Source organism: Saimiri boliviensis, chromosome 7, assembly GCF_048565385.1.
Source record: "Saimiri boliviensis isolate mSaiBol1 chromosome 7, mSaiBol1.pri, whole genome shotgun sequence".
Taxonomy (NCBI): domain Eukaryota; kingdom Metazoa; phylum Chordata; class Mammalia; order Primates; family Cebidae; genus Saimiri; species Saimiri boliviensis.
This window is the reverse complement of record NC_133455.1, coordinates 15185001-15198985: the sequence shown is the minus strand read 5'-3', so window position 1 is coordinate 15198985 and position 13985 is coordinate 15185001. Positions and strand designations below refer to the sequence as shown.

The following is a 13985-nucleotide window of genomic DNA, read 5'->3' as shown; positions in this document are numbered from 1 at the left end:
AATATGGACACACCTCAAAATTTGTCAAGCACCTATATTTATGCATCTATATATGTATGTATATATGTCTTCTTTTATAGAACTTAATATTCAACATTTTAAGATATACTATTACTACTTAAATAAGGGATTTTTTTTTGACAGAGTCTTGCTCTCATCACCTAGGCTAGAGTACAATGGTGTGATCTTGGCTCCCTGCAACCTCTGCCTCCCATGTTCAAGTGATTCTCTTGCCTCCATGTAGCTGGGATTACAGGCACGTGCCACCACACCCAGCTAATTTTTGTATTTTTGGTAGAGACAGGGGTTTCACCATGTTGGCCAGGCTGGTCTTGAACTCCTGACCTCAGGCAATCCACCCATCTCAGCTTCCCAAAGTAAATAAGGGTTTTAAATATCTTTGGCTGGTTGGGCGCAGTGGCTCACGCTTGTAATCCCAACACTTTGGGAGGCCAAGGTGGGCAGATCACCTGAGGTCATGAGTTCAAGACCAGCCTGGCTAACATGGTGAAACCCTGTCTCTACTAAAAATATAAAAATTGGCAGGGCATGGTGGCATGCCTGTAATCCCAGCTACTCAGGAGGCTGAGGCAGAAGAATTGCTTGAACCTGGGAGGGGGAGGCTGCAGTGAGCCGAAATTGCACCACTGCACTCCGGCCTGGGCGACAGTGCGACACTCTGTCTCAAAAAAAAAAAAAAAAAAAAAAAAGATTATTTATATATCTCTATCTACATACGGTGATTCTAGGGCAGTATTGCGGAACACATCTGCCCTCTTATGGTCAGGTTTGTGTATTACAACAATATACAGCTCCCACATTAAACTGATAGCCAGAAACAAGAAAACTCCCAGCACAAAAATTCTCTTCAAAAAAGTGAGCTGTGAGCCAAAAGCCGAAACCCAATCAGTGCCTTGTCAACTCACCAGGGCAGGCAGTGGAGTCACTTAGAGGCTTTCTCAAATAGGGACACATTGCAGGTGAGCCCCTTTAAGAAGGGTGACGAACAAGGATCTGTTTCTAGTTGTTATTTTTTTAGAGACAAGAGTCTCACTCTGTCGCCCCGGCTGGGGTGCAGTGGCACCATCGTATCTCACTGTAGCTTCAAACTCCTGGGTTCAAGCGACCCCCACCCCACCTCAGACTACTGAGTAGCTGGGCCTACAGGCATGTGCCACCACGCCTGGCTAATTTTTAAATTTTTTATAGAGATAAGATCTCACTGTGTCGTCCAGGTTGGTCTCGAATCCCTGGCCTCAAGTGATCCTCCCACCTCAGTTTCCCAAAGTGTCGAGATTACAGACATGAGCCACCGCACCCAGCCCAGGATCCAAAGGGACAGAATGACTCATGTGTGGAGGGGATGATTCCCGACATAAAAGAATTCTCCTCTTTGCTTCAGGATTCACTTGCGCATTTTAATCTTATGATTTACATATGTATATATTTCAATTTACTCTGAAGTTTAAGATCACAAAATATCATAAAAGTAGCATTTTTATAACATCAAAAATGGATAAAGCCTTAACAAACCTGGGCCAAAAGAGCAGACGCACCTCTGTTTGATAATAATTGAAATAATAATAATAACAGCTGAAATGGATGGAACACTGTTTTAAGGTTTGTGATAGATTTCCTTTTAATATCACAAAAGTAGGCACTTTTATCATCACCATTAACAGACTAGGACAGTAAAATTCAGAGAGGTTAGACCACTTGCCTAAGGTCACACCGCAGGTAATTGGTGGAGCCAGGATTCTAACCCAGATGTTTCGCTTTGGAGCTTTCTCCATACTTCGGACCCTTCACAGAATGGGGTCCTCTGGTGGACACATACCTGAACTGCAGACAGAACAGAAACCCCAGCTCTCCTCCCGCCCACTCCCTGGGTGGTGATGCTCACTATGGCAAGAACTGAAACTCAGGTCCCTGCAGGCCAGGTAAATGTAAATAAGCAGATCGCTGCCAGACAGGAGCTCAGTTCAGCGTGGCCAACACATCTGATTTTTGTAAGTGAAGCCAGAGATCTAGGCTTTTTAGGCAGACTCTTTTGGTTTTTAAGTACTGGCTCAAAATAAATGTCCCGACATCATATTAGCCAGACAACAACAAAAAAAGTGTCTGTATATCAGATCCACCAGTTTTCAACCCCTCGTCTGGAATCATTTCTGCCTTATTTGCCCCTACAAGTGGCACTTGATAAATAAATGATCCCGAAGCCTCTGAAAAAAAAAATGCCCTGCGCCATGCAAATAAAACACTGTCTGTCCTTATACAGGACCATGCATTCTCAAGATATTTGCAGAAAACTAATCTGGGCTCTCTGGCCATCCTGGGAATGAAGTAAGGAAATATGGAATTGTGCATGGTCTGAAGTACATTTGCAAGATGGGGTGGGGTGAAGGCCTGGAGGAGCGGTGGGGGTGATGTTGCAGCTAACTCAGGATTCTTAGATCTGGTAGGGCTGGCTGAGATTCTTGTCCCTGCGGCCAAGGTCTAAAAAAGACAGGAAGCAGGCCAGGCGCAGTGGCTCATGCCTGTAATCCCAGCACTTTGGGAGGTCAAGGCGGGTGGATCAAGAGGTCAGGAGTTCGAGACCAGCCTGACTAATATAGTGAAACCCCATTTCTATTAAACATACAAAAATTAGCCTGGTGTGGTGGCAGGTGCCTATAATCCCAGCTACTCAGGAGGCTAAGGCAGGAGAATCACTTGAACCTGGGAAGTGGAGGTTGCAGTGAGCCAAGATCATGCCATTGTACTGCAGCCCGGGTGACAGAGCGAGACTCTGTCTCAAAGAAAAAAAAAAGGCTCTTCAAGGCAGGAAGCAGGGAGTACTTTGAGAGAGGAGTCTTGGTTTCACTGACGGGGACAACTCATCTTCTGCCCACCTCAGAGAGGCCCAAGCAACAGGAAGGCACAGTGCTTCCAACCTAAGGCTTTGCTGTCCATCCGAGCTGGACATCCTGCTAGCCTCATCCACTTACCATCTACACAAGTCACTTAGCTCTGAGCCTCAGTTTCCCACTCTGTACAATGCGGATAACAGTCACACCTACTCAAAAGGTCGCTGTGAGGAGGCTGAATGGTCTCAGCAGCTGAGGTCCTAAGTGTAAAGCCCTTAGCGCGATGCCTGGCTTGACAGGCGCAGTGATGTCCGCTGGTTTTATAAATTAGGTTTGGTTTATTTATTAGATTTGGCTTGGCCCTGTCACTGCATACGGGTTGGTCTCTGGGATCCCAGGGGCAAGAAAATCTCACTATCCTCAAGATGTTAAGGACGTGGTCCAATCTTTGAGGGTGGACACGAGATGTCAGATGCTCGCAACAGTAACTAGCATCTGCCGAGTGCTGCCTGGTGCCGGACTACAAACTGAACTTTTTTTTTTTTTTTTTTTTTTTGAGACACAGTCTTGCTCTATCTACTCAGGCTGGAGTGCAGTGGCGTGATTCCAGCTCACTGCAACATCTCCTCCCGGGTTCAAGCAATTCTTCTGCCTCAGCCTCCCGAGTAGCTGGGACTACAGGCGTGCACCACCACACCTAGCTAATTTTTTTATTTTTAGTAGAGATGAGGTTTCGTCATGTTGGCTGGGCTGGTCTCAAACTCCTGACCCTCAAGTGATTCAACCACTTCAGCCTCCCAAAGTGCCAGGATTACAGGCATTAGCCACTGCGCCTAGTCTTTTTTCTTTCTTTCTTTCTTTTGAGACAGGGTCTCACTCTGTCACCCAGGCTGGAGTGCAGTGGCGTGATCATGGCTCACTGTAGCCACAACCTCCTGGGCTCAGGTGATCCTCCTGCCTCAGCCTCCCAAGTAGCTGGGACCACAGGCATGCACCACCACATCTGGCTAATTTTTGTATTTTTTTTAGAGATGGAGTTTCACCATGTTGCCCAGGCTGGTCCTGAATCCCTGTGTTCCAGCAATCGGCTGCTTTGGCCTCCCAAAGTGCTGGGATTACAGGCATGAGCCACTGCGCCCAGCTGAGTTGACATTTTATAAAAATCATCTCATTCTATAATGTTGGCTATTTAAGAAGAGAGGACAATCATCATGTACATTTCACAGATGAGAATATTAATGCTGTAAAACAGTATTGTCCAACATGGCAGCCATGGGCCCCATTAATTAATGTTAAATACAATTCAAAATTCAGTTCCTGACTCACATGTCCTCACCACAAGTGGCCACCACATCCAACAGCACAGATAGAAAATATTTCCATCATTTGACCAGGTGCGGTGGCTCACGCCTATAATCCCAGCACTTTGGAAGGCCGAGTTGGGCAGATCACCTGAGTTCAGGAGTTCGAGACCAGCCTGGCCAACATGGCAAAACCCTGTCTCTACTAAAAATACAAAAATGAGCTGGACGTGGTGGCACATGCCTGTAATCCCAACTACTCAGGAGGCTGAGGCAGGAGAATCTCTTGAACCCAGGAGGTGGAGGTTGCAGTGAGCTGAGATGGCGCCACTGCACTCCAGCCTGCAGGACGGGAGCGAGACTCCATTTCAAAAAAGAAAAAGAAAATATTTCCATCAGAGCAGAAAGTTCCACTGGACAGCACTGGACTAAGAGGTGAAGTGATTTGGCCAAGATGACTCTTAATATGTGGCAGAGCCGAAGGGTTCTGGCTGACTCTGGAATCACACTCTCGATGGCCCCATTCAGACAGCACCAGCGACCCCGAACATATTGATTGATCCAGCACATATTGATTGAGAGCCTGCTCTGTGCCAGAGACTGTGCTGGGCACAGCCGGAAACCTGTGTCCCAAGAGCCATCCAGGGAGCAGCAGCTGGCCAGTAAGGGGCAAGGGAACACGGGGCCCCCAGATCACCTCCAGGACTTCCTTGCGCACGTCGACGATCCGGAACCAGTGCCGTAGCTGGGGGAAGCCGTCCAGCTCAGCGTTGCGCTCCTGCAAGGCCACCTTCTTTTTGCAGGACAGCTGCCGGCTGAAGTACTTCACCAGCTTGCTCTGTGGAGACACAGACCAGGACAGAGGACACATCTCAGAGGCGCTGACACAAGGAAGAGAGGCCAGAATCCCCTGCGAACCCCCAGCCTAAGCCCAGCTGACTCTGCATTTTGAAAACTGGTTCTGCCACAGTGAGATCCAGTTTGGCACCCATCTGTCCACCTCGTCAGTGAAGATGGTCAAGCAGGCGGCTCTAGCATCTTGCTTGGGGTTGAAGGAGGTGGTACACTTCACCACCAATTCAATAGAGGGCATTTTGATTGCATCCATGGACACCTGATTTGCATACACCCTTTTTTTTTTTGTTGTTGTTGTTGTTGTTGTTTTCTTTTGTTTTAAATGCAGTTTCACTCTTTCCCCCAGCGCGGAGTGCAGCGGCGTAATCTCGGCTCACTGCAAACTCCACCTCCCAAGTTCAAGCAATTCTCCCGCCTCAGCCTCCTGAGTAGCTGGAATTACAAGCACACACCACCACCAGCTAATTTCTGTATTTGTAGTACAGAGTTTCACCACATTGGCGAGACTGGTCTTGAACTCATGACCTCAGGTGATCCACCCACCTCAACCTCCCAAAGTGCTGGGATTACAGGCATGAGCTACCACGCCCAACCCACACACATCCTTTGATCCAATAATTCCACTTGCAGGAATTCCTCCTCCGACAGACACCCATCCTGCACAGAATGACTGTTCAAGGCTACTTCCTTACAGTTCTGTTTGCAATAGCAAAGGACTGTGAGCATTCTGAGAGCCCTTCAATAGGAGACTCATTAAATAAACAACGCTACAGCCATGCAAAGAAGCTTAATGCAGCTCTAAAATCAAACCACGAAGCATGCTCCGTACTGACACAGAACGGTCTCCAGGGTACGCTGATAAATAAAAATAAATACTCTCCCATTCACAGGGAAAACGTTTCCATGTATATATCTTTGTAAATGTAGAAATTCTGTCCACAGGGACTCCCAATTCTTTAGTGGAGAGAAGAGGAAGGATGGGAAAAAAGAGTGTGGGAAAACTTTTTATTTAAACTCTTTTGTGCTATTTGAATTTTAAGTCCTACAAAAGCATTCAAAAATTAACCCTTTTAAAATGAGATAGACCTGAACCCAGACTTCTGGAGGAAAGCCTCCAGAGACATGAGAAAAAGTTTTTTAGTGCTGGTTTTGTAAAAACTCACAACATTAACCAATGGAAGACAATGCTTGTGTGTCCGAGTAGAGAAATTGATTTGGAAGAATAAACTTCAGGCTTCTGACTTGGGTTAAGTATTTCTTTATACACATTTTTTGCATGCATTCAGTAGTTACCCAAGGTATAATATATTATCTTTTTTTTTTTTTTTAAGAGACAAGGTCTTGCTCTGTTGCCCAGGCTGGAGTGTAATGGTACAATCAGAGCTCACTGCAGCCTCAAACTCCCTGGCTCAAGAGATCCTCCTGCCTTAGCCGCCCAAGTAGCTAGGACGACAGGTGAGTGCCATCACACCCGGCCTATATTATCATCTTTGTAATTTAAAATGTATTTAATAAAGATAATTAAATAAAACAAAATTAGAATTAGATATAGAGATGTCTGTGGCATTTCAAAACACAATCGACCACTTATCAAGAAGAAAGTCTGAATTCTAGGATCAAAAATTTGGAGGGACGGGTGCCATGGCTCACACTTATAACTCCAGCACTTGTGGAGGCTCAGACGGGAGGATTGCTTGAGCCCAGGAGTTTGAGACCAGCCTGGGCGATATGGTCAAACCCTGCCTCTACCAAAAAAAAAAAAAAAAAAAAAAAGTCCTCATTCAGGAGGTTGAGGTGGGAGAATCACCTGAGCCCAGGAAATGGAGGCTGCAGTGAGCCATGACCATGCCATGCACTCAAGGCTAGCTGACAGAGTGAGACCCTCACTCAGAACAAAACTAAACTAAACTTGGGAGCCTGGGATGATCGTCATGGGCTTTTATTGCTTTTGCTACCTGGTCTCCATTCCCCTTTCTACTGAAAAGAACATGTCAACTTTCTTTCAACGAACCTCCTTCTTTGACCCCCAGTCCATCTGGCAGAGGTGAAGCTGTTCCGATCGCATCATCCCACCCCAGCCGCAGGGTAAGCACGTGACCCAGGCCCTGGCAAACAGCCGTATTTGGGTCAAGAACAACAAAGGATCCATCTGGGCCACTGAGAACCCACCAGGACCTCTTCTGAGCACTCAGGACGTAGCCTTTCCTCCTCGCCAGGGCTGCCAGGTGGTGTCATGGAAGACAGGAGCTGCCTGGGCCATCATCCCTGCCGCCATCTGGGAGCCTCCCGACACTGAAGCCCATTTGAAAGACAGCAGGGCCAGGAGATGGAGTCACGTTCCCAGCCACACCCATCGTCTCAGCCCCAGCAGTGAGCATAGAAACCAGATATCTTTGGACTCTGAAGTGATGTGCACCAATAAATTCTCTTCTTTTGCTTAAGCTTCTTTTGCTTAAGGTTTCTGTCACTAAAGCCTCCTGACTCACAGGGAAATTAAAGAACACTGAGGCCACCTCCTCGAGGAAGTCTTGGCAGCCCTGGTAGATGGGTTTCCTGTGGCTGCTGTAATGAATAACCACATAATAAGTGCCTAAAAACAACACAAAACACACTGATTTTGCAGTTCTGGAGATCAAAAGTCCTAGATCAGGCTCACAGAGCTGAAGTCAAGGTGTTTACAGGGCTGGTTCCTCCGGGAGGCTCCAGGCAAGAATCAATTTCCTTTCCTTTTCAGTGATCAGAGGCCGCCCGCATGCCTTGGCTTCTGGCCCCCTCCCCACATCACTCCAACCTCTTCCTCCATCACCACATGTCCTGCTACTGCCTCTTACCCTCCTGCTTCCGTCTTATACAGACCCTTGCAATGAAATGGGGGCCCACCCAGACAACCCAGAACAATCTCCCCATCTCAAGATCCTGAGCTTATATCTGCAAAGTCCTTTTTGCCCTGTATGGCCATATAGTCACAACTTCTGGGGATTAGGAGGTGGAAATGATTAGAGGACCGTTATTCAGCCCACCATAACTGTGCACTTACCCAGGCAGGTGGTTCAGCTCTCCCTGGCTTGCAAAATATTTACTGAACCCCTGCCATGAGACAAGAATGTACCAGGGTGGTGAGATTCAGATAAGGAATCGGAGATGACTCTGAGCCCCTCAGGGCTGGGGTGCAGTAGCAGAGAAAGATGAGCAAGCCGATCAGTGCTGGTGAGGGTTAAAGGTCGTGACAAAAGGTCACGAAAGTACGGAATAGGCCTGGGAGATAAAACCAGCTCCCGGATAGACTCTCACCATGAACGTATATTTTAGGCCTACTCAGTACTTGCTGTTTATTAGAATTAGCTGACAACTTTAAAAATATAAGACTATTTCACATATAGCAGGCGTACTGGCTCACATCTATAATCCCGGCACTTTGGGAGGTCAAGAAGGGAGGATCGCTTGAGCCCAGGAGTTTAAGACCAGCCTGGGCAACATGGCAAAACCCTATCTCTATGAAAAAATTTTAAAAATTAGCCAGGCATGGTTGGCACATGCCTGCAGTCCTAGCTATTCACGGGGCTCAGGTGAGAGAACCAGGTGAGAGGACCAGTTGAGCCCAGAAGGAAGAGGCTATAGTGAGCCATGATCGAGCCACTGCACTCCAGCCTGGGGTGACACAGAAAGACCCTGTCTCCAAAATAAATAAATAAATAAATAAAAATTCACATAAAATCCTAATTTCTAGCTTCTCTTGAAGAATCTGCTGATCTGGTCACATGAGCCTAAGTCCCAGGCTGGAGAGCCTGCAATGATGAAGAACAGCCAGTGCCCCCTTAGATGGGGAGTGCACCATTAGCTAACCACAGTCCTTACCACTCCCTATTGTAGCCCTGCCTCTGAGGCCAGGTGCGACCTGCCACTTACCAAAAACTGGTACTGGCCAGGGGCTTATGCTCTGGCCAGTGGCTTATGCCTGCAATCCCAGCACTTTGGGAGGCTGAGGCAGGCAGATCACTTGAGGCCAGGAGTTCAAGACCAGCTGGGCCAACAAAGCGAAAGCCCATCTCTACTAAAAATACAAAAAATTACTTGGGCATGGTGGCACACACCTGTAATTCTAGCTACTCAGGAGGTTGAGACAGGAGAATTGCTTGAACCCAGGAGGCAGAGGTTGCAGTGAGCCAAGATGGCGCCACTGCACTCCAGCCTGGGTGAAAGAGCGAGACCCTGCCTTAAAAAGAAGAGAAGAGAGGAAAGGAGGAGAGGGGAGTGGAAGGGAGGGGAGGGGAGGAGAGGAAAGGGGAAGGGAGGGGAGGGGAAGGGAGGGGAAGGGAGGGGAGGGGAGGGGAAGGGAGGGGAAGGAAGGGGAAAGGAAGGGAAGGGGGGGAAGGGAGGGGAAGGGAGGGTAGGGGAAGGGAGGGGAGGGGAGGGGAGGGGAGGGGAGGGGAGGGGAAGGGAGGGGAAGGGAGGGGAGGGGAGGGGAGGGGAAGGGAAGGGGGGAAGGGAGGGGAAGGGGGGGAAGGGAGGGGAAGGGAGGGGAGGGGAAGGGAGGGGAGGGGAGGGGAGGGGAGGGGAGGGGAAGGGAGGGGAAGGGAGGGGAAGGGAGGGGAGGGGAAGGAAGGGGAGGGGAAGGAAGGGGAGGGGAAGGGAGGGGAAGGGAGGGGAGGGGAGAGGGAGACGGAAGGAAGGAAGGAGAGAGAAAGAAAAAGAAAAAAGGCAGACAGAGAGGGGGAGGGAAGAAGAAAGGAAGGAGAGAGACAGCAAGAGAGTGAGAAAGAAGGAAGGAAGGAAAGAAAAGAAAAGAAAGAAAGAGGCAGACAGAGAGAGGAAGGAAGGAAGGAGCCAAATTTCCCTCTATTAAGTGTGGGCTAGACTTTAGGAGAAAAACAACACGGCAGAGGTAGCAAAGTGCAGCTTTAGAGACTAGGTCATAAAAGGCACTGCATCTTCTTTGTTCATTCTCTCTCGGATCACTCCCTCTGGGAAAAGTCGGCCGCCATGTCATGAGGACGTTCAATCAGCTTATGGAAAGACCCACGTAGTGAGGAACTGAGGCCTCCAGCCTACAGCCATGTGAGTGCACCACCCTGGGAAAGGATCTTCCAACCCCGGACGAGCCTTCAGATGACTGCAGCCCAGTCAACATCTTGACTGCAATCTCACTAAATATCCAGAGCCACAACCTCCCAGCTAAGCTGCTCCTACAACCTTCACCCACATAAACTGAGATAATAAATGACTTTGTTTGGAGCTACTGAGTGTTAGGGTGATTTGTTAAAATGGCAACGGATAACTACAGTTGACTCTTGAACAACATGGGTTGGAACTGTGCAAGTCCACTTATACATGGATTTTCTTCTGCCTCTGAGACACCAAGACCAACCTCTCTTCTTGCTCCTCCTTCTCAGCCTACTCAATGTGAAGACAATAAGAATGAAAACCTTTATGATGATCCACTTCCACTTAATGAATAGTAAATATATTTTTTCTTATGATTTTAATAACATTTTCTTTTCTCTATCTTACTTTATGGTGAGAATACAGTATCATACACATAACATACAAAATATGTATAATTGACCATTTATGTTATCGGTAAGGCTTCTGGTCAAAAGTAGGTTATAAGTAGTTGAGTTTTGGGGGAACCAAAAGTTAACTACTAGTAAATTTTCAACTGCAGATGGGGTTGGCACCCCTAATCCCCACATTGCTCAAGAGTTAACTCTAATGCCAAGGGTCAGACCTCATCCAAACTTACAATAAGCAAAAAGAGAATAAAGAACAAAATAACATTTCTTCAGACAATGAAGGCACACCAAGAAAACATGTTCACAAGGCAGAAAACCATAGCCTGCTATCTCCAAACTCTGTAAAAGGCATTGAGAAAATGACATGAAAGCTGTAACAAACAACTGAAATCAGAATTTAAAAATCTCACAAATGAGGTATCAGAATTCAGGAAAGGACTCAGGAAAGCATAAACAGGCGAAAAGAAGGAAAACTGTTTATAAATCAGAAATAAACCAGGGCTGGGTGTGGTGTCCACACCTGTAATACCTGTGTTTTGGGAGGCCAAGGCGGGAGGATCTCTTGAGCCTGGACTTTCAGACCAGCCTGGACAACATGGTAAAACCCTATCTCTACAAAAGATTTAAAAATTAGCTGGGAATGGTGGTACGTACCTATAGTCCTAGCTCAGGACGCTGAGGCAGGAGGATTGCCTTTTTTTTTTTTTTTTTTTTTGAGACTGCGTCTCATTCTGTCACCCAGGCTAGAGTCCAGTGGCATGATCTCACTGTAAGCTCACTGTAGCTTCTTCCACCCTGGTTCAAGTGATTCTTGTGCCTCAGCCTCCCCAGTAGTTGGGATTACAGGTGTGAGCCACCAAGCCCAGCTAATTTTTGTATTTTTAGTAGAGACAGGGTTTCACCGTGTTGGCCAGGCTGGTCTAGAACTCCTGGCCTTAAGTGATCCACCAGCCTGGGCCTCCCAAAGTGCTGGGATTATAGGCATTAGCCACCAAGCCTGGCTACAAATACCTGAGCCTGGGAAGTCAGGGCTGCAGTGAACTATGATCATGACACTGCACCCGGTCTCAAGAAAAGGGGAGGAGAGAGAAAGGAACAGAAAGAGAGGAGAGGAGGAAGAGAAGAGAGGGGAAGGGGGAAAGGAGGGGAGGGGAGAGAGGAGAGGAGGGGGCTGGGGGGGAAGGAAAGGAAGGGGAGGGGAAGGGGGAGAGGGAAGGGGAGGGGAAAGGAAGGAGAAAGGGAAGCAGAGGGGAGGGAACAGGAGGGGAAGGGAGGGGAGGGGAGGAGAGAGGGGAGGGCAGGGGATGCGAGATGGTGCACGCCTGTAGTCCCAGCTACTCGGGAGGCTAAGGCAGGAGAATCTTTGGAACCCAGGAGGCCGAGGTTGCAGTGAGCCAAGATCACACCACTACACCCCAGCCTGGGCAACAGAGCGAGACTTCGTCTCAAAAAAAAGAAAACAATAAAAATAAAAGTACCATTACTGAGCACTTCCCCCATGTGCCAGGCCCATGCTGAAGGTCACACACGCATTATTTCAATATATCCTTACGTTCCCAGGAACTAGGCACTATTCACATCTACATTTTGCCAAAGAAGAAACTAGGCACAGAGAAGTTAAGTCATTCGTTCACAATCACACAGCTAGGAAGTGCAAAGCCAAGATTCAAACCCAGCCTAATTCAAACACTCCAAAGTTATAGAAAGGATAACCTGATTTTACTTTAATTATTTAATAAATATGTGCATACACTTTTTTTTTTTTTGAGACAGAATCTCACTCTGTCGCCCAGGCTGGAGTGCAGTGGCATGACCTGAGCTCACTGCAACCTCTGCCTTTCAGGTTCAAGCGATTCTCCTGCCTCAGCCTCTGGAGTAGATGGAACTGTAAGTGCATGTCACCACACTCAGCTAATTTTTGTATTTTCAGTAGAGACGGTGTTTTGCCATGTTGGCCAGGCTGGTCTCAAATTCTTGACCTCAAGTGATTCTCCCATTTTGGCCTCCCAAAGTGCTGAGATTACTTCCTTGAATTCCCATATACTTTGCTTGTAAGAAAATTAGAAAATTTCAGACCATGCACCGTGGCTCACGCCTATAATCGCAGCACTTTCGGAGGCCAAGGTGGGCGGATCACCTGAGGTCAGGAGTTCAAGACCAGCCTGGTCAACATGGTGAAACCCCATCTCTACTAGAAATATAAAAATTAGCTGGGCGAGGTGGCGAGCACCTATAATCCCAGCTACTCAGGAGGCTGAAGTAGGAGAATTGCTTGAACCCAAGAGATAGAGGTTGCAGTGAGCCAAGATCGCACCATTGCACTCCAGCCTGGGTGACAGAGTGCGACTCTGTCTCAGAAAGGAAAAAAAGAAAAAAGAAAGAAACTTTGACCGCTCCCAGGAATACAGAGCCTTAACCCTGGAGGTAAAGGAGGTAATCACTGAGACTGGTTAGGTGCCCGTCATTCTAGAAGACCTTGATCTGTGAATTTTCACAAATACATACATATCTGTTGAAACTCTGCAACGTGGCTCTATGCGTCAGATTTCCCTGTTCCTCTCACATAGATGGTATCATGCAGCATGCACTTTTGTGCACTAGCTTTTTCAATCAGTAGTAAGCCCTAGGGGTCTTTCCACGTTAGGTTGTACAGATCTGCCTCGTTCTTTTTAATCTTCTGCATGAAGGATTCCTTTGATACCTGGGTGAAAAGCCCATGATGTGAGCAGTTCTGTGATGTCTGCTGGGGACGTCTTTGTCAACGACAATAAAGCGTTTTCAGGAATAACAGCCACCATCGCAGCTGCCATGCACTAAACACTGACCGAGTGTGCCTGGCATCGTGAGCCAGGGACTTTGAATGTGTTTCTTCCTGTTTAATCCATGCGACCATGCTAGCTGTGAGGCTGGTACTTTGAGCCCATTCTACAAATGGGAAGACTGAGACTTCAACAGGCTAAATCATTTGCCCAGCTCCACAGAGCTACTGAAGTGCCCTAGGAACTGTTCACAGCTCCCTCCCACTGACCTGGAAGCAGAACCCCTCAGGGGCAGAGAGAGGGACTTACTCATCCTAGGGAGCCTTCTAAGTAAATGCCCGAAATCTAGCTCTGAGGTTTGGGCAAGTCACTTCAGCTCTCCGAGCCTCCACTTTCTCATCTGTAAAATAGGTGTATTTCACCTTTCCTTGAAGGCCTGCTGAGGCATTACGTAAGATATTCTCAACTGGACGTGGTAGCCCATGCCTGTATTCCCAGCACTTTGGGAGGCCGAGACAAGTGGATCAACTGAAGTCAGGAGTTCGAGACCAGCCTGGCTAACATGGTGAAACCCCGTCTCTACTAAAAATACAAAATTAGCCGGGTATGGAAGCACACACCTGTAGTCCCAGCTACTCAGGAGGCTGAGAGAGGAGACTCACTTGGACTCAGGAGGTGGAGGCTGCAGTGAGCCAAGATCGTGCCACTGCATTC

General features: G+C 47.7%; 1 protein-coding gene across 3 annotated transcripts in view; it reads right to left on the bottom strand.

The window, feature by feature from the left end:
- The window catches only part of KSR2 (kinase suppressor of ras 2), a 532721-nt gene that overhangs the window by 416709 nt on the left and 102027 nt on the right, over nt 1-13985 (bottom strand). For all 3 annotated transcript variants that reach the window (XM_074402180.1, XM_074402181.1, XM_074402182.1), the window contains exon 2: nt 4845-4985. In XM_074402180.1, coding sequence (XP_074258281.1) covers nt 4845-4985 — 141 coding nt within the window. The remainder of the gene's footprint in view (nt 1-4844; nt 4986-13985) is intronic.